Source organism: Rhinolophus sinicus, chromosome 15 (genome assembly GCF_057876585.1).
Source record: "Rhinolophus sinicus isolate RSI-liver-muscle chromosome 15, RSI-T2T, whole genome shotgun sequence".
Taxonomy (NCBI): domain Eukaryota; kingdom Metazoa; phylum Chordata; class Mammalia; order Chiroptera; family Rhinolophidae; genus Rhinolophus; species Rhinolophus sinicus.
In genome coordinates, this window is record NC_142515.1 from 128,888,822 (window position 1) to 128,911,107 (window position 22,286).

A 22,286-nucleotide genomic window follows, 5' to 3' on the forward strand; every position below is an offset into this window, starting at 1 on the left:
AATCAGATAAAGAAGAATTTTTAAAAATTCACTATTCTACATTGAAGTTTATATCGTCCACATTTTGTGCTTTTAGCCAACCATTCAGACAAAATGACTCATATCACTGTTATCCCTGATGGAAGAGAAACTGCAATTTGCATGATGGAAGTAATTAAGTTTCACAAGATTTACATGACACATAAACAAATAGGGCCTATAAAAAAAAATCATATTCTTAAATCAATGATCTTGGGCAGAATTATTGTCCGATATGGAGAGCATCAATGTGACAGATTCTAACATAAAACTCAAAAGAAGATTGTGTCCCTATCTGGATTTTAATCTCAACGATCTGAGGAACACATAAAACCAATAAAAATCAATAATTTAGCTCAACATTTTTTTTTCTTTATCTCCTTATTTATCTTTAGGAGGACTCTATAGTTTCTTTTTGGCAACTACAGAAAATAGCTAAATACCAGTATTAAGCTATCTTTTAATTGAATGTTTCTAAAACCAAGAAGAAGGACCTTCCCTTCAAAAGGACACGAGAATGTGAGTCCAGAGCTCTAAATTCATCCATCAGTCATTCACTCGACAGATACTAATTTGAGGCAACCTTTGGTATGAATGTGCAGTATTCATAAGGCCCTCCTGTACTAATGATAATTCTAGTAAGAACTAGCATTTATATAATGTTTACATATGTACAAAACAACTTCAGTACATTATTATAATTGACCTTTCACTTTTTCCTGGCTTTCTAATCTACTGTGAAAGTGGAAAAGTTAAATTTTTGATGGTAAGAGGCAGGAATGGGAGGCAGCCATCAGGAGTCATTTAAAAGTTACAGAACTAACTATAATAGTAAAACTTAAATTTCCCTATTTTTCAAGATTAGTGTGTTGTTGTTTTTTATACACTACCATAAGGCTTTAATATATCTTTATCAGAAATGCTAATTGCTTCACTGCCCTGTAAAGTTTCTCAGTCTTTCATCAAATCAAAAGCTTAATGAGTTCTTTTCATTGTCCTAATAAATGTGAAATTTGAGGGCTCTCCAAATATTCAGTTGTCTGTGCTAATCAGATAGTATCAAATTCTACACTAAACCAGAATCCCAGGATTCATAGGTCATATGCCCTCAAATCACAGTAAAGACAATACATTAGTTATTATTTTAAAAAGGAAAACTCATTAGATAAGGCAAAGTATTTATTCTTGGACAACTAAACATATAAATTTAGAAAAACGAGAAGTGAGTCTTATCTGAAGGGCTGCAGAATAAGGTTATCTCAATTTCCTAGCTAACATGGTATCCTAATCCTGGTTAATGATACGGAAAAAAATAAATTATAGTGATAAGAAGTACCATATAGCAAGTCAGTCTCTTTAGCAGTCAATTTACATAATAAAAATGTCCTTTGGTAGTATTTAACCCCTCCAAGCACCACTCTCTGGAATTAGGAAACCATTTCCTCTTGTACAACACTGTCCTCAGGGTATTTAGAAGCAGACTACATTAAGAAAATTTAAATTTGAGAAGTATATAGTGTAAATGTTACAAAGTACAAAATTTTAAATCAAAGTATAGAGAGTAGTCATTTGGTAGCACATCGTGACAATACATGAGAAACTGACGTGCTGTAGAATAAAGAATAAGGTGTTAAAAAAAAAGAATTAAAAAACTCATAGACACCACAGTTTAGTGGTTACCAGAGGGTTAGGTGGGGGGATGGTAGAAGAGAGTAAAAGGGGACAAATATATGGTGATGAAAGGAGAACTCTGGATGGTGAACACATAATGCAATATATAGATAATGTGTTACAGAATTGTACACTTGAAACCTATGTAGTTTTGTTGACCATTGTCACCCCAACAACAACAACAACAAAAAGAATAAGGTGTTTAGAGACAGTAAGCCCTACTTTACAATACTGCCTTTATTACTTATTAGTTCTTGAAGGATGGCAAGCTATCTAATCTCTCTGAACATCAATTTTTTCATCTCCAAACTGTAAATAGAACTACTACTTTACAGGGTCCTTAGACGTACAGATGACATATGCCTGCCCAATTAGACGTGATAATAATTCTCATTAGTTTAGAATAATATTTCCGGATTTTTCTGATTTCCTTCATGTATTCAACTTTGCATATTATTTTATTTGTCCTTTCAAATATAATACCTAAGTAAAAATCCTGCAATGAAATGCATAAAGTCACATAATATTCATTTATTTATACTTATATAGGTAGATCTACCTAAAATCTTCCATGCACACATTACACTTTTGTTTAGGCTACATTTTTACTTCTTTGTTTTCCATGAAGAAAATCCTTGCTGCTTATGAGAACACTTGGCTTTTCTCATTGTCTGAAGGAATACAGGTTCAGGTCACAAACATGAATGTGAAATATCAGCTCATGGAAACTTGGCTGCAGATTACTGTTCTACTTACTAATTTTGCAAACTATGTAGGCAGGGCAGTCAGCTATCACCAAAACATACTCGTGAATGTAACTAAAAGGAAGAAAAGTTTTATGAGGAATTATTTTTAATTGTCTTACGGTGATTAAACACACAACCACATTACTTCCTTAAGGCCCTCCAAAGAGTTAACATAAGCTTTAATCTTAGTGTGCATGTTTCTGTTCAATAAATATAGTACGCACCTATCCAAACCATGTTTTACTAAATATTTGTCACTCCCAAGAAAAACGACGTGACCAGTATAAAACTGGTAATAAAGTGAGGAGGTAACATATAGAAAATACTAGTATTCTCAGTGAAGGACATATAAAAACAAATTAAAAATATACACAATTTAGCTCAGCAAATCATTGTCATTTTGAATCAGCAAATTACAGCGAACGTGAAAAAGCTGGTGCTTTCCGGACATATTACTACAGCTAATGAGAAGAATACTTACATGTAAAGCAAGTGTCTTCCCTCCAACTGCTTACCATGTGTCCTAGCAAACAAAACAAAAATGCTTGCCCTTCCGGAGCTTACACTGGAGCAAGAGGAAATGAACAGTAGTAAACAACTGTAAAAAAGTTAACTGTATGGTAATAAATACTGGAGAAAAAAGAACTGAATAGCATAAAGGTGACCAGGACAACCAGGGAGAAAGAATTGGAGCATCTACGGTGTCAGATACTTGACATGGTCGTCGCCCAAGAGATGTGGTATTATTGCTTCAGACAAATGACATCTGTCTTATGAGTATTTCCATATTAGCTTCTTAAAAAAATAACTCCTATTAGTTTTTTTGCAACCTGTGTTATAATTGGTTATAAGAAAAGGAAGTCAAACATTTAAGTAGGACATGTTTGTTTTTGCCTCTTCACACTTATCACATTGCCTGGCACATAACAGGTGCTCAGTCAGTATTTGGTGAATGACTCACTTCAAGACATTAAGCAAACAGTTTATCTGAACAGTTTTGGTCCAAAAATTTAGTTTAAGGGTCGGCAGACTTTTTCTTAAAAAGAGAGTAAATACTTTCATTTTATCTGCCAGTCTATGCAGCAATGGGTGTGGCTGTGTCCCAACAAAACTACTTCAATAGGCAGAGAACATCATTTTCCAATCTCTGCTTAGTTTATTCTGTATCTATCTAATTGCCTTAAGTCTTCTGTTCAATTTTCCTGGGAGTATAAAGGTATATTTATTATCTACTTGCTAATGCTTACTTTTTCAATTCTAATCGATTCAAATGAACAAAAACAAAACAGTTAAGCGATCACACACACAAATCCTTCCCTCCCATTCTTTTCCTTTCTCTTTTTAAAGTGAATATTGATAACCTAAACTGTGAAAAAAGCTACTACACTAGCTGACGGAGAGAATGCACAGAGCACTACTAATTTTGCACAATTTACTGCGCTAAGGAATACATTGGTATTGCGTAAAATTCAGGTGAAGGGCTTACATTTGACCAGAATCAGTCAGACATCGTGTGTAAATCGGCCAGCGTGTGCTTGGTGCATAGTATCTACGTCACCAAACGATGCCAGATCTCTCTCCACTGTTCAGCCTGCCCTTTTCCCACTGTTCCCACCTCCTCCCTACTCAAACTTACATAATCTCCACTTGAATTGAAATCATTACTTGTTAGGTAAATTATACAATAAGACACACACATTTCGACTATTATTTTTAAAAGCAAAGCCAGTTCCTCTCTTTTTCGTTACACAGCCCATCCTTTGGTTGGAGAAGGGGTAAGCCTGTGAAAGCAGCAGCTCCTGCGCTCAGGAAACATTTCAGGTGAGCATCTCCATCTAGTGTCAAAGATGAGAAACTGCAGGACCAAATTTATCTACAGAGAACCCAAGAAGCCAGAGAGCAGAAGATCTAAGATTCATTGTTCCAAGTCTACCCTGATGTATACGCCAGAACAGTACTGTAGATAAGGTTTAGCCTGTTGATGTTTTATGATTAGAATAGTTTGAACACACCCCTTACACACACACATACACACACACACACACACACACACACACTGAATAAAATGAATAAAACGATGCCAGGCACAAAAATGGCCCGTCTATGCATTTTAACAATAATCAGCAAATTCACCCTTCTACTAACAACTTGAAAACATTCAGGCAGCCATTGCAGTACACTGAGCTCCACAGAAAGCGCCGGGGCAAGTGCGAGCCGGATGGGCACCCAGAGACTCTGCTCACTGAGGACAAACAATTAAACGTGGGCAAAGGAGACCCTAAGAGCCGAGAGACAAACTGTCACCACACGCGTTTTTTGTGCAAACCTGCGGGCGGAGCATAAGAAGAAGCAACCAGATGTTTCAGTCAACTTCTCAGAGTTTTCCAAGAAGTGATCAGAGAGGGGGAGACCATGTCTACTAAAGAGAAGGAAAATCTAAAGACATGGCAAAGGCGGACAAAGCCTGTTATGAAAGAGGAATGAAAACTTATAGCCTCCAAAAGGAGAAACCAGAAAGTTCAAGGATCCCAAGGCACCCAAGAGGCCTCCTTTGGCCTTTTTCTTGTTTTGTTCTGAGTACCGCCCAAACGTCAGAGGACAGCAGCATCCTGGCCTGTCCGCTGGTGACGCTGCAAAGGAGCCAGGAGAGATGTGGAATGTCACTGCTGCAGACGACACGCAGTCTTATGAGAAGGAGGCTGCTGAGCTGAAGGAAGACTACGGAAAGGATACTGCTGCATACTGAGCTAAAGGAAAGGCTGATGTGGCAAAAAGGGAGTCGTCAGGGCTGAAAGGAGCAAGAAAAAGACGAAGAGGATGAAGAAGAGGAGGAGGAGGAAGATGACGATGATGAGTAAGTTTGTTCTAGCGCAGTTTTTTCCTTGTCGACAAAGCATTTAAGCCCCTGTACACAACTCACTCCTTTTAAAGAAAAGCATTGTAATAAATAAATAAATAAATAAATAAAACACTCAATACGTGGCTTCAGATTTAGTTCTTGGCTACACTACACATTAGTTCTCAAATATGGGCATCTAGGAGCAGTAACAATATAAGAAGTTTTTTCAAATTTAATAGTGAATTAACTTTAAATAATCATATAGTTAGACATTTCTGTTCTAACTCAAAATTATTTTTACATTCATAGATAGTTTTTAAAATAGCACATTATATAGACCAAAATATTACAGGCTGATCAGGCATCTGTGACAGGAGAAAATATGCAGCTCAACAAGTTTTCCCTTTTTCAAAGAGTAATAAATTTTCAGTGAAAAATTTAAGCGTTCTTCAACTGTCAACCCAGGTTTTTATTACACAACAGCAGCCTTAAGGCTGATTTATGACTCCCACTGCCTTTCTGACAATTAAGTGGTTAAAAAGTCATTTTTGCACACCTGGATAATATTTGCTGCTTTATAACCTGTTTAAAAAAAGGAACTTTTCAATAACAAGAAAGTTTGGGAAGGTGGTACCTGAAAAAGCTTAAACAACAACAACAACAGAAACAAAAAACAAACAAAACCTAAGAAATACATTTGGGAAATAGCATCCTTTTATGTAATATTTGGAGTCGCTACTATGCTCTGTCTCTGTGTCATAAAAGAAGAGGACTGCAGAATGTGAATGACGTATCAGGGATCATCTAGAATATTTTTGACAGGTACAGAAACAGAGGCCCAGAGAGGCTACACAACTTCAAAGAATACACAGTGTCAGCAACAGAGCGAGAATTAGAACAAGATCCCGCATCTCCGTCTGTCTCATTTCTTCCATTGCTTGTTTCTTGCTGTCAGTTTCAGGCCCTTCTGTCACATTTTGCACATACCATTCTAGTCCCTATCATCTTTGCCATCTGTTCCATGTGCCAATCTCATTGTCCTCTAGATTCATTTCCCCAATTACGCTGCAAAAGCGCTACACTATGCAAAAGCCTGTCTCCAATGTTACGCATGCTGCAGAAACTCACCTAGAAATACTAAGGTCTGGGAACGGTTGTGCCCAAAACAGTATAAACAAAACGTTCAAAGATGAAAATCACACAACATTACAACACATATCTCGAATCACAAATTCATGAAAATGCCGCTATAAATAAAAGTAGAGGTAAGTGATGAAGAAATTAACTACATATTTTCAGCACTGTTTTAAAGCTAAAAGAAAATAAGTTTTAAATACCTGTAAGGTTTAAACCAGATTAATATAGAATTCTACACTTTACCAGTATATAAAGCCATAGTTAAGAAATTTATCAAAATTTCATTGAATGTAATGTCTTGTCTATTTCCATCAGAGAAAACAGAAAGCGTTTCTTTACCCAGACACGTATTCTTAGGGTAAATTAGGTGAATTTTACTTTCAACTGTTCTTCTTCCATAAGTAATCTTAATCATCCATTTCTCTTCAGGGGGTTCTCTTTGGTAACTCTTCAAAAACATCTCCTGAGTCTCTCTGTACCAAATAGCTAAATGTTCCATGGAGTTCACCTAAATTGTCCTGGGCTCTATATGTTGAACTATTTTTCAAAAAGTCAGAAAGGTACACAAATTCTTCTTGGTATTTAAGAAATATAATATCTCTGCTATTGATGCATATGAGACACATAGAAAATGACAGAGATGGGATCCCGCTTTGACAAATCAGAAAGCTCTATCCAATCTCATAAGATGCAATTCCTCTACTCCTAAGGCCTGACGTCCTTGCAGCTGCTGCCATGGATGCTCTGGGGAGTCACCTGGGAAGAATGTGAGAAGCAGGAAGAGCTGAACTTAGAGGAAGACCTCTAGAGCTGATCGCACCGTGGCTCAGCTTCTAAGACTTGAATTATTAGCACAAGCCCAAGGCAGGGAAGCTATTACTTGGCAGAAGACTCCGCGGAAAGACCTGGACTCTTTAGGGTTGTTTTTGTTGACTTTAATCGAGGACTTTAAATTCAAGAGCAGTCTACAGTGTGATTCAGTGGGCACATAAACGAACCCAGTCCTGGGATGCGTCAGCAGACGCACAGCGTTCAGATTACTGGCACCATGTCGCACTAGGCTCTCTACTGATCAGACCACAACCTCCCACAGTATATTCCTTTGTGGATACCACAGTGTCTGAGAGAAAGGAATAAATGGACAACAGGTCAGGAAAACAAAGGATAAAAATGCTGCAGATGGAATACGAGTATCATGTGAAATGAAACAAGATGTCAAGCCTGGAAAAGGAAATACTCGTTGGAGAGACAGAACATAACAGCTTTTAAAGATAAAGAAGAACCATACAGAAGCGGAATTAAAAGCTGCTCTTTATAGCATCTTGGAATAAAAGCAGGCTGTTGTGTAGAAGCTTTCGGGAGACAAACAGCTGCGGGTTCAGCAGAATAAAGAACTTCCTAAAAGTCTGTGACACAGATTTCATGAGTTCGTAGGTTCCCAATCAGTGCCAACGATTGAGAAATGATGGGTAGTAACTGTACAGCAGGGTCAATGTATCACAAGGGTAACTAGGCCATCAAGCCTTCCCAGTTCTCTCCAACCCTGGAAAAATTAATCAATTTCAGAACTAGGTTATCAAGGACAATACGTATTCTATTGTATTATTCTTTCTGTAATAGAAGACTAAGTGTATTATTTGCATGTTGACATCATCAAATATTACTTACCAAATGTATTTAAACATAGAATTTTAAGTTCTCAAAATTTAAACATCTATGCCTGAAAATCTCTATGATGACAAATACTAAAAAGGGCATTCAACTTACAATTACAAAAAGCCAAAAACCAGTGCAACTTTTAAGATTCAAGAGCTATGAATCAATATTTATATTATTATTATAATAAATAAAACCTGCATTTCTAAATTTATGGATTTTGGTGAGTCAGTTGGAAAGAGCAATTATTTAGTCCAAGAAAATGTATTTTAAAAAGATGAAATACTAAAAGAACTTTCAAGAAGAGATGGAACATATCTGAAAGAACAAGAAGTTAACATTCCCTTCTTACTATTATTGGTTTATTTTAAGCTCAGCAGTATATTATTGATACACATGCAATTTATCTTCAGAACATTTATGCACTAAATATATTTAAACAATCTTTAGAAAAATTTCTTAGCTCATGTATGAACAACACACATGAGAGACTTTACTAAACTTCTAAAAGCTTACGGGGATAGATCAATGGTCAGTAAACTTTTTCTATAAAGGTCCCAATGGTAAATAATTTAGGCTTCACAGGCCATAAGCCTCTATTGTAACTACTCTAGAGTAGTGTAAATGCAGTCACAGACAACACATTAACAAATCAGTGTGACTGCATTTAAATAAAGCTTTATTTAGGAAGATGGAAATTGGAATTTCTTATCATTTTCACATGTCACAAAATATTATTCTTCTTTTGAATTTTTCAACCATTTAAATATGCGAAGGCCTTTTGCAGATCATGGGACACACAAAAACAGGTTGGTGGGCCAGACTTCGCCCACAGGCCAGTTTGCTGATCCTTTATAGACACTCTTCATCTTATCAACATTTACATGAGCTCTGACCCATACATGCATACAACCGCTGGCCCTCGGCTCTCTCCTCTCACAATCCCCCTTCCCCAACGCTGAAACCCTTACAGCTGCTGCCATAGAAGATACACTGAAAACACTTGGAGCTTTAAAACACACAGCAATAATAATTAAAACTACTTTTGAGAGTCCTGTAAAATGATGGTAAAGTTGAAATTGGAAGGTGACCTGGTCTGAGCACACCGCAGCTCACCTTCTAACCTCCAAAGACTGTCCACATCATTTTCATAAACAATATTAAAGATGAATAAGAGTACTGTCCTTAAATACTTACAGGGGCATAGAAAATTATGATTCATTTAGACTTATTTTATGTCTGTTAGGTCAAGCAGCTTATGTTTTAGTTCTGACTTAGTTGAGAACAGCAGTTATTAGAAGAACAGGACTTACAATTACGAAGGGTAAGAGAAAAGCGATCCATAAACACATTTGTAACCTTTCTTCTGAAGGAATTTTTGGAACACAATTCATTTGAAAATCGGAAGCTATACATATTTAGCTTCTCATTTGCTGACATTTCTAAATATAATTAAATTTTTCCATGTTACAAAGATATCCATAAAACCAACTTTTAATTTGCAATATTTAAGAAATAAAAGTATTATGTCATATTTAACCCATCAAGCACATTTCCTCCTCCAGAAAAACCAAAAGGAAAATTAATGCCACTTTATTACTCCCATGAGTTAAACATACTAAGTTAGAAAATAATTCTGAACCCTGAATTCCTCAAGACCTCCATATAACTTCCAAAATTTCCCTCAATTGAGCAATCTTTTCCACAGATGGCTTGCAGCAAAACGTTTAAAATTCTACACATTTACTAAGGTAAGAAAACTAGGTTTATAGGCGAGGGATAGATAATAATTATCACTGAGAACCTGATACCGATTATATTCTAGGTATCAGTATTAAAAGTGACCAAACGGACTAAATTCAAAATAGTCATAAAATTAAACTGTTCTGAGGCTATTTAACACCTAGGAAAAAAAAGACCATTTCTTTGTTAATATTCAACACAAATGGATAAAATGTCCTATATTGGACACTATTCTTCTAACGGGGCCACACCAGCAACAGCCTAGTGAAAAACAATATAAACGTTCAGAGTTTGGGCATTTTACTATTATTTGGGCATCAATAATAATTTAGTTGTTTGCTGTTCTCACGTCTCCTGATGCTGAGGAAATCCAGACCATCATCAATCTAAACACAGTGTGTCTACCTGACATCACACAATCTCATCATAATCTCATTAATCTTCATCTGTCGCTCACTTCCTGTCATTCTTACGCAAAACGGACACTTGAGGCTACACCTTCTCTTCCTTCACCTATATGCTGGGGGAGGGGAGTGGGAGGTAAAAGGTCCATGGAGACTTCGACACCAGCGGAGACCACAGAAATCGTTTTACTCAGCCTGGGGTGCTACAGTACAGCTCATGGGTTGGACATAAATATGACATAGCAGGAAGCAGAATAATGGGATTCTTGAACTATGCATCTCACTTCTTTGCTGAATCACCAGAATCCCCATGAAACTCCAGCTTTAGTTTGCCCAGGCTACAGGAAACTGAAACGTCCAAAAAGACACTAAGAACGCACAACCTATGGGCCACATAAGGCTAGTTTCACTCCTCTGACAGTCCAGGCATTCGTCATGTCCTAATGTACTAAGTTAAGGTCATCATGACATAGAGGTTGTGGGTTAACACAACAGGATTATAAAGCATGATAGCCAAACACCTTAATTAAACGTAGCCAAAGTTAGACTAAATGTATTATTTCTTGGACACTAGAACAGTCCTTTCCTTTTCTTGCCAGTTTTAGGCTAAAAACAAAATACCTTTGATCATTAGCACATGAAATTTACTTTAATTCTTTTGTTCACGAATTCTCTTCCGACTAGTTTCCTCCAGACAAGACAGGTGGGAAAAACTAAGTCTATTAATTTCATAACAGGAAATTGTTTTGTTTTGTTTTTTATTGTCTCTTAAGGCTGTTTTGTTTCTACCAGCATATTCAGGGCATATTTGGAACACCATGTTCTAATCACACATGTGCCGAAACATTTTTGTACTGTACTATTACACCATACACAAATAATACTCCATAACAGTTCTTCAGAGGAAAAAAATCTGGAAAATAGACTTGTGATATTCCATATATCATCTGAGCAGTAACAAAAGTACAGTTAAGAAAAAGATTCATATTCCACAGGAATATGAAATTTGACCTGAAGCAGAAAAGGATTAAAAACTTTTTTACAAAAGCCACTAATTATTTAAAGCAGTTTTTTTGCACAACTACAGAATAAGACACAGATCAGTTAGACCATGGTTCAATGTACTACATTCAAAGTTGTACTTGAAAGCATAGCATATCATCTGATGACCTTGAAACCATTCTTAAAAATACTTTTTCTCATTTACCAATTTTATGTTTTGCTGTCTGTAATTTTATTTTCATCTATTACAAATTAAACATTTTAAATTTTCAAAAATTCGAAACTTTGGACTCCTCCTGATCTAGTAAAAATAAGTTTTTGTACTTAATGAGCAAACATTTGCAACATCTCAGTTTAAATGTGCTGACTGAAAATTAATCGGTTAAAAAACACAGACTTCTAATTTTTAAATATGAATCAAAGTATGTATGTACTGTGTTTCGCTGAAAATAAGACCTAGCCGGACCATCAGCTCTAATGAGCCTTTTGGAGCAAAAATTAATATAAGACCTGGTCTTATTTTAATATAATATAAGACCAGGTATGATATGATATGATACGATATGATATAATATAATATTAATTTTTGCTCCAAAAGATGTATTAGAGCTGATGGTCCGGCTAGGTCTTATTTTTGGTGAAACACGGTATGTGTGTGCATATATATAGATATATATATCTATATATATGAATGTGTGCATGTATTTATATACATGCACACATTCATATAAATACACATATATACATACATACATTCATTCATACATATAAATACACATATATTTGTATGTTTGCACTTTTCTCTGAAGCCTCTTGAAGCAAAGGTTAATTAGTTAAGAGGTGTTAACAGTGTGTAATAATAATATTGGCTCTTAAAACACTTATTTTGAACAATCAGGTGTTCTTAAAACTGAGGCATTAAAGGTAACATTTTATAACGGATGAAAAATATGTCTAGAATTTTGGCAAGATGTTTCCCATACTTTCATTTCTTGAAGTCTGTGATGTTGGACAGTCACTTACGTTTGCTGTCAATGGAATGTAGCACTCGCCTTCTAAGGCAAGTGTTATTAGCAGGCAAGAAACACGTAAGAACAATGCAGAAGATCTGAAACGTATAAAAGAACCACGTCCATCCTTTCAATCTCCCTCTTTGGAGACAAGTTCTGCCCCAAATTTGGTTAATCATTTTCTCCAAGAGATCCAAGATATCCACAGACTAAATTATCCTGAAGAGAACGAAAGTCATTTACCTTCGGGTTGTGACTTATTCTCCGATGAACTTGAAAAAAGGCCCAAGACCTTAGAGAGGCCCACAAATAACTTCTAATCTCTAGGTTTATTACAAAAATTTCTCAAGCTCTTTTGTAGCAGATGTAGGTAAAAACCAGGACAAATTACATCTTACTATAAAACACAACAGCTAGGGTTCAATTTAGGTCTTACCGAAAGAAAAGTAAGCAAAACAGATTATAAATCAGCAATTCCACTGTACTAAATAACAGACTTACAAAGTGTTACACACATAAAGAACATGAAAAAAATGTATCCTTTAAAATTAAACAAGGATTTAAATTCATTTGTCCTTTTCTATTTTAAGAGCGATTACATGTATAATTGGCAGACATATCCAGACAAGTCAAGGCAGAGAAATGCCACATCTGCGAAAAGACAGCAGATTCCAGAGAACAAGGACATTTCGAAGAAGCTGGTTTGTAGCCAGTCAGACGGTAAGCAAGGAGAAGCTGGTCTCTGAGAGTTAGAAGCTGTTCTTAGCGCCCAAAAGAGAATTAACCCAGGCGTGGTAGGAAGAATTCTAGTACAGCCATAAGATTCAGGTCTGCTGGTGGACACATACCTTTTCTCAGTTATTCAATCAAATGCTAATTTAGGTGCTACCTGAGGAGCTTTTGCAAATGTAATTAAAGTCCTGAATCAGTTGACTTGAAGGTGGAGAGATTTTCCTTGGTGGGCCTACCCCGATCAGGTGACACGGGGCTTTCCCTGGCAATGGCAATTTAAAGCATGAGATGGAAAACATATAACAAAGACTGCTGTCTTTGAAGATGGAAGGGGCCTTGTGAGTGGTCTCTAGGAGCTGAGGGTGGCTCGCAGCTGAAGCCAGTAAGGAAAGTCAGTCCCTAGGCCTACAATCACAAGAAGTGAATTCTGCCATAGCCATGTGAGCTGAGAGAGGAATACCAGCTGCCGACAAGAACGCAGTTGGCCAACACCTTGTTTGAAGCCTGGAGTGAGTCTGTGCACGGACAACTCTGTCACACTGTGCCCAGATTTGACCTCCCTACAGAAGAACTAATAAATGGGTGTCGTGTGAAGCTGCTAAATTTGAGGTAATTTGTTACGCAGCAAGAGAAAACTAACATAACCAAAAACCGGGCTAAGGCATACAGATTGATTTAGAAGAACCTAAAGAAGTTTATTGCAAGCCCAAAGCCCTAAAAGGTATCAACGCCGAGGACATAGAATATTAAGAAACCAAAGAAAAGCACTATTATAATAGATCAGGCATTGTAGAAAAGGAAACTGAGAGATTTTAGAACTCATTAGACATGAGGTCACCAGGAGACAAATGACATAGAAATACAATGTAAGCGTTTACCAGGTGAAAGATGATTTTTTCTGGATTCAGTGACTTTACTTGTAAAACCAAAAGGTGGGACTGGGTCATCTTTACGGGCTTTCAGCACTTTCTATAATCCTTGGTCTGATACAATTCTACCTTTTATAGACATCAGAGATGCCAAGGCACCAACCCACATCCTACAGATGCTCAGAACTCACCGAGCTACTTGTAAGACACTGCATCAGAAAGCGAACTGATTATTCAGGTCCAACGCTTTCTTACCTGCATTCGACCAAAGGATCTTTATCACTTAGCAAAATACCTAAGTGAATGAAAGCCAGGCTTTCTTTCTACATAAAGTCTCCGTTCATATCTTCAAATGGACCACTTTTGAAATCCCATTTTTAAAACCGAAAGTCTATGTACATGTGCACAGGTAGAGGAGCTCATAAGGTCCTATACTGTTAACAAAAAGAGAAACTGGTTCATGCTCAATTTAAATCCTTGTGAAAAATTACTCATTAAGTTACGCATAAATTAGACACTTAAAAGTCAGTTGACTCCAGTATTAAACTATGACCTGGGGGAAAAGTGGTAGCAATGGCTTTAGTTTAAAATCTTTCAGTATCCTCTAAATGAAAAACTGATTAGAAAGTAATTTGACATTAGAAAAGCAACACAAATATGATCCAAGGACCAGTTCTTGATTTTACAACACCCACACTGCCTTCTTTCTTACCTTGTCTATCCTATCTGGGCGGTTAGTAGCTGCCAAAATTGTCACGTCCTTCAACTGTTCAATGCCATCCATTTCTGTTAGGAGCTGAGCCAAGACACGATCGGCTACATTCCCAGCATCTGAAGAACTGATTTTTAAAAATACAGTTTTAAAAATTTGTTTATCTATTCCCAAATACTCTGTTATTTTAAAATTATCATATATTCTATAACAACAAAAATTATGTGTTTCAAATATAAAATGCATGCTTCAGAATTTATTACTTGTTAAATTATCATGTCTAAAACATAACTATATTCAAATTACTTTTTTTCCTCCATCATCAACCATGTTCATTTTCTCTCCAATAATGAAATGCTGGGCAAGTGTCACATATAAAAGATCCAGGAAGAAAGAAGATTACTTAAAAAGAAGTTGATATATAGGAGACATATATGGAGATACAACCAATAGGGCTGATACACCAATGTCTCCACGAGTCACTGGCAGAAGAGGGTTTCAACCACAAACACACCGGCTTTGAAGTGCCTGTGGGACAACTTGGGATTTAGACATAAAAGAAAAAGGTCTGAGGTAGAGCTTTATCTCTTGAAGTCTTTGCCATAAAGATGGTACCTGGAGAGGTAGACGTAGGAAAAATCACCCAGGAAGTGTACAGCGAGTGAAGAAAAATCAATCAGTTAACAAACAGAATATTAACACCAATATTTCAGAAGGGGTGTGTACAGTTAGTTCGTTAACTGTGTCAAATACTGCTGAGTCAAGTAAAGGAATGAAAACCACTGACTGGATAGCAAATTCGCCTAATTTTTGTGCCTTAGGTCCTATTTTGCCTTTTCTTTCTCTACTTGGCAAGCCCAACGCGAACTTCTTTTAAAATGAATTATCATGATTAGGAAATCTATACACAGTATGTCCCCACTTAATGTCACTGAGAGGTTCTGCAACTTTAAGGAGAAGGATGCATAATGAAGCCAATTTTACCACAGGCTAATTAATATAAACAAGTGTTAAGTTCCTATGGCGTCTCAACATTATAACGAAATGACACTGAACTAAACCACAAGGAACTGCTGCATCTGGGGAGAAGCTGGTTTTCCTTGGGGAGGAAGAAGTAGTGCGTATAATCACCTAAAAGTGAATGAGCTTGGGACAGAAGGAAGCAGATAAGACATGATTTCTCTTTTAATTTCCCCCCCTTTTTATAGCAAAGTTCAGGAATAGTATGAATTGTATTTTCGTCAAATAAATACCTGGAAGATGGTAACATTATGGGAGTAGTAATATAATTACCGTTCTGGCTCTTGGATAGACATTTCTTTAAAATAAAATTTTAAAGGAGACAATTTTGTATTTCAAAAAATTCCAAGCATGAGAATACTTAAACAAGCTTTAATTCATGAGAAATAAAATCACATGAGATATGAGTTTTGTCAATATTGTTTTAAAAGGTAAAAATTCTATTATAAAGAAATAGCTTGTGAATTATAAAAACACTAAAATTATTCACATCTCTTTTTAAAGGGAAAGAGGAAGAAAGGAAAAGGACATTGGCTGGGGAATGGTAACCAGCTTTTTTTTTTTTTAACCTTAACACAAATAGTGTAGGGACTCATATATTTAATATGGTTTAAAACAATCTAAACATAAACCTTTTATACGACTATCACTCCAAAAATCTGTTGATATTACAGGTATAAATTTATCTACAGAACATATCTTCCTTAGAAAGAAGTTGGTTCTTCCATAAATAAATGCATTCTTTTAAATAAATCACTGCCAATACCACCAAACTCTTAAATGAAGAACACAATTCATGTTAGAGTTCTGTTTTTAAAGAAAACAATTCTAGAGAAAGGTAGAATTATACCATATTCCACATACTGCATTTTCCTGCCAACATTCTACATGCTTAAAATCCCAGCTACGTTTATCTAGCTGACAATAGCCTCTTGACAATTAAATATCGAAGTATGTCAAAATTAGAGATTTTTTAGATTTCCTTGCTCACCTGGTTGGGCTGATTGAAAAATAATCTCTTCAACAAGGTCTTTTCTGATTCCCATAAACAGAATTAAACTCCTCCGTTTCTGATAAACCATGTGATTGTAGCATTATTTAAAGCTCAGTATATATTCTGTTTACACAGGCAGGTCATCTGTGCCTCTCTTAGAGTCTCAAGAAAATGGGGCATTCTGCTCTCTCACAGAATGCTGTGAGGGGGAAAACCTGTGTAAGTAGTTATAAAAGTACCTACTGTTCATTGACTGTCTACCTCCCAGACACTGCACTGTATTAGTAGATGGCATGTTTGACTTCTCTGCGCTATGCATTAGTGTATTAACTCATTCACTGCAGTAACAGCGCTGTGAGGTACATACCACTTGTATTCTCATTTTATAGATAAGGAAACTGAGGCGCTTGCCCAAGATGTCCCAGTTAGCAAATGGCAGACGCAGGATCTGAATCCACATCTACTTGACCTCAGAGTCTATGTTCTTTCCATAATACATAAATAAATCTAAAGAATTTTATAAACCAAATACACTAATGTTCCAGAGTAAAGTTGAAATATCTAAGCGTATGACGATCACCTTTCAGCACTCAGAGGGCTGTGGCCAGGGGTGGGTGAGGGGTATTATAGTTGAAAGGAAACAACTGATTTTCAGGCTTACCACTACGTGATAAACTATGCTGTCAATATATCTGATCCATATTCAGGCTGAACCTAACAGTAAATACGCTATTTTAGATGAACAAGATGCCCCATTAAAAGTAGACAGACAGACACAGTGAGTTATCTCCCCAGCTACACAGTTCTAGGGTTGTGCAAGCAGCATGTGCCCTGCACAACTGCAGCTTTGTATAACCTGGTAACACAGGGAATGACATAAATGTATTTTCCCATTTTGCCGTGATTTCCCAGTAAAAATTCCAAGCTAACATAGGCAATATTCATTATATTTGTATAGTTCTGACTCAAACACAGCGTTAGAGAAACAAGTGATTCTTAAACTCACAGCTCAGCTGACACTCTGCCAAAAGCAATTTTTTTCGCAATCCTGGACTTCCCCACCCTGTTGTCACAAACATAATCCAGCAGAAGAAATAATAATAAAAAAATGAACACATGTCAGTTCAAACTTATTTAGACAACATCTGTCTAAAAATTGAAGCAGAGAAAATGCTTCTAAATATGTATCTTTTTCCTAGTGCCAGAGACCTAGAAATGGTGACACAGAAATCTAAAATCCTGCAGTAATTATAATGAATTATTATAGAATATGCAGGTTTTAAAATCATGCCAGTAAAACTTTCATTGATTAGTACTTCTTGGGAAGGTTGCTTTGAATCTGGGAAAGAACTTTGATATATTCGATAAGCTTGGGTTCAAATGCCAGCTTTACCACTTAAGTTTTTGTGTGATCTTATGGAAGTTACTTAACCTCCTTGGGCTGCAGTTTTCTCAATCAAAACAAGGGAGGCATATCTTTTTCAAAATTAAATAAAACGTATAAAGGATCTAGCACAATACTTAGCACAAATGAAATGTCAATAGATAGCAGTTATATGTATTATTATTACTATTATAGTTTCACCATTATAACTGGCTCAGTGAAGCTATCTTTAACCTTTTAAAGTTACCTTAACAAATTAAACTAACAAAGTGGTATCTGGCACGTAAATATTTACTGAAATAAAGCACGAACATAACGTATGGTAGAAGATTTCCCGAAGCTATGATAGCACAAGTCAGCAGATACACCCAGATTTCATATGGCCAGTTCCTACTTCTTAGCCTTACTTACAACATGGTAGAAATTTTGCCATGGAAACCACCAACCTAATACTAAGATAAGCACTGCTCCTGGAAGCCCTTCCTAACCAGTGAGCCTGATTAGTTTATTGATTAATAAACTACTAACAGACTGTTTCTACAAGATGTATTAGGAGGACATTGCTATACATTGGTAACGAAAGTTCTTTACATTTTTGTCATAACTGCATATTAGCTGTTCTAACGTAATTACAGCTTGGCTCCTCAGAACCCTCAAGGAATTATTTACTTAAAATAGCTAAAACTTTTCAGATAAGGGTTATTTTTACACCTCTCAAATATTTATATTTTTAAAAAATGATTTAAACAAATGGAAAACCTTCTAAAAGAGATAAAACAGAATACGTTTCATTAAGATACTGTAAGATTGTGTGTTCAGATGCAGAAATGCTGGGCTCAAGAAACAGACTAATGAAAAGAAAATCTCCAGTTCTGTGGTTTCTTAGCTCTATGCTTAAAGAAGTTCTCTTCATGTTTTTTCTACCCTCTTTTTTGTGTCTCCTAAATGAACGTGGCTTTTCTTGGTGGGGGGCGGGGAGGGACAGAGACTCAGGGTCTCCATTTGTGTGCTCTAAGTGTGGCTATAGAGACACAGGATTTGGAACTCAGGGACTTGGGGCTTGCTTACTTGAGGGCGATTTCCCTACAATAAGACTAGTGCCTATATGGCCTTCTGGGCAGAGGGTTAACATGGCGACCTTTCTACAAAATTCCTTAGTATACCAGGGGCAGCAATAGTCTTTTTCACAACGTTTCCCCCACCGACCTAAAAAGTATGGCCCTCGTTACTGTGGCTATCCTTTGTTGCCTGACTATTGCGGCTGTCAGCTACATTAAAAAGAATATCTATCATTTCTGCATCCTGAGCACAACTGACGGAGTCTTGTGAGTCCAGACCCACTTTTAGAGTTAGTGCGTGCCAAAACTAATTGAGATGCTTACCATTTGGAACTCTTTACGACATTTAAAAATGTATGCTAGAAAAAAAATTAAAAATTTAAATTGGATACATGTGATGGCCTATAATCTAGAATTCATTTTTGAAAAAGCATTGCTTAGTACTTCATTAATTCTTTTCAGAGCTCTTTGACAGGTGAATGTATTCCAAAGCTCACAAATGCTTCTTTATAATGATGATGATTATTCTATGAACATAAATGCAGGTCACAAGATTCCAAAAGACCATCTTAGTGTTTAAATAAAAAAAAAAATTGGTTCACAAATGACACTAGGACATGGTAATGGCAGAGTCTGATGAGTGAACCTAATCTCTAGTTTCTCTGAGCCTTCATTCCCTTATTTGAAAATAAACGTCTGGGTGCTTCTTGGCTGGACAGCTGAGATAAGAGGGTGGAGACATGATTGATCCCTGAGGGTTTCATAGTTATTGGCATGTATGAATGAGGAGGTGAATTAAATAATGCACAATATCGGGGGTGTCAAAAAAATAACTACATATGACTTGTATTCATCTTCTGTTATCGGTATATATTGAGTATTACAATTTTAATACAGTTTTTTCCTTTCTTAAAATGTGTACACATTTTTGTGGCACCCTATGGGTCGTTCTAGATTTCAAATTCTGTGATTCTGTGATGGCATTATGTATCACCTAAGTAAAGCTATTTACTCATTATTTTTAATACAAATATTTGTATTCAGAAACTTATTGACACCTCCAATCGGGCACTTCTAAACAGAAAGAGGCGAACTCATACTTGTCCAATTTGCTATTTGCTGTGGGAGGAAATGGTGGCTGTAAATAACGTGGAAGGTGAGGGGAAGGGAATGCTTTGGATTCTCATTACCCATGCTGCCTTGCCCTTTATTTCCAGAGATCATTGAGAACTAGCTGGAGAACAGCACAGAGAAAATGTTTTATGGGCTGAGAAATATTCTTGGCTGAATTTCAAAGCTGCAGTAGGAAACAAAAATCATAAAACTGACATTCTAGGAAATCCAAACCAACTCCCAGAAAAAGTTTAAAAACAAACGTGTAATCACTAACATAATGAAACGGTTTTATAAAACTTTATTATCTGCTAGAGATAGGCAACATGACAATGGGAAAAAAATGTTCAACTGTAGAAAATACTGAAGCTGGACTTTCCCAAAACATTAATTCACTTTTCCCTTAGGAGTTCAAGCCCCCTTTCCAAATTATTCATATTCAAAAGTTATATGGTACCCTGGACAGAAGGGACTTTAAGACATCTTAAAATGGGTTAGTAAACTACAGCCACAGACCAAATCTGGCCAGCCAACTGTTTTTTTACTTGATTACACACTCGCTATGGCTGCTTTCACACCAAAGCAGCAGAGATGAACAGCTTCAATAGACTGTATGGCCCCAAAATGTACTAACTGGCTTGTTAGAGAAAAAGTGTGCCAACCCCTATCTTAAAGAAATCTCACTGCCTTGATAATGAGCACACTGATTTTATTTTTCAGTACTAAATATTTCACAAAAATGGTATATTTCCTTTTCATTCCCTCCAATAAAATAAAATGTGCCATCAACCCTTTCATATGATTTCTAAATTACAGACTAATATCTCAAGTATCCAATTTAAATTTTTTTTCTAGTATACATTTTAAGATGTCATAAAGAGTTCCAAATGATAGGCATCTGAATTTGTTTCAGGCTTGGAAGAGACCTAAAAAGGACCAAAAGAAGGCTGGCCGAGCAAATACTAGTCTGAACACAAGCCTTATCTGTGATCATTTTCTTGGGGCACGCAAAATGCAAACAAATTTTTGTTTTAAAGGCAACACAGTTACCATAAGAGAAACTACCTGTCTTACAGCAAAAAGAATCCCCAGCTCCTAGTAAAATGCTGCAACAGGCCGTCTCTAAGGGAAGTCGGAACTTTAATCTATATGCTAGAGTACTTAACACAGACAAAACACAACACACCAAATATTCACAGAACTCTGCTATACGTTATGAAACTATTCAAATGAAAAATCTGTTACACACTTTCCATTTTTCTTTTGCTCTGTTTTCCTAAGCATTTCTGTTTAACACTAAAAGTTTACCAATGTGAAAACTATATCCAAGGTGATTAAGTATAAATTAGAAAAAACTGCATGAAAGGGAATAGGCATTGAATTGAGCACCTTGAAACAGATATACAGCAGTGGTTAAAAGTACTTAGTAAGTGGCTATTGTCAGTTTCTTAAACATAAAATATTCTTTAAATAATTAAGAGAATTTTTACCCTGTCATAAACACACTTTTTCTATCCCAAATCTGGATAGCGTAAGAGGGAGTTCAAAGAGCACTAAATCAGAAGACACGAGTTCTAGTCTTGTTGAGACCACAAGGAGTTAGGTGTCCCTTCTCCTAAATTCTAGGGGCTTCTGTTCCCTCTGAAGAATAAAAACTTGTACTAGATGACTTCTAAGAATTTTTCCAGCTATAAAATTTTATGGTTTTATGAAATTTTTAAAACCACCATAAAAAAAATCACATTAAAACCATTTAGAAAACCCCCTGAAAGTGTCATTTTGAGAGAAACGATGCCTACAAAAATTTCTTCTACAATGCTTAGTTTCATGAATTCACGGAATTTACCTGAAAGCTGAATACGCTGCATACGAGGCTACCCCCATTCCTGATCATTATTTTACAACTCCTTGCAGAGCTCTCTGCAGAATGCTGCTAAGCCTGGAATCCTCATTTTCAACGACAGCTGGCTCAGACTGTCTTACTGTTTTCCCCAACCACTCCAAGCAGAAATCAATTCTGGACTATTAAGTGCAGAAACAGCCATACAAGACAGCAATTATTAATATCACAGTTTCTCCAACGCCACACAAAAGATATCATTCAATCAGTCAGCTTTTAACTGAGCCCTTAATTTTTTTCATTTTTCCATATATTTAATCATCGTCTTTACATTTTAG

General features: G+C 36.2%; 1 protein-coding gene across 4 annotated transcripts in view; it reads right to left on the reverse strand.

The window, feature by feature from the left end:
• AFG2A (AAA ATPase AFG2A) overlaps positions 1 to 22,286 on the reverse strand; it is a 275,103-nt gene that overhangs the window by 171,395 nt on the left and 81,422 nt on the right. For all 4 annotated transcript variants that reach the window (XM_074338541.2, XM_074338542.2, XM_019741388.3 and 1 more), the window contains one exon: positions 14,540 to 14,666. In XM_074338541.2, the coding sequence (XP_074194642.2) occupies positions 14,540 to 14,666 (127 nt within the window). The remainder of the gene's footprint in view (positions 1 to 14,539; positions 14,667 to 22,286) is intronic.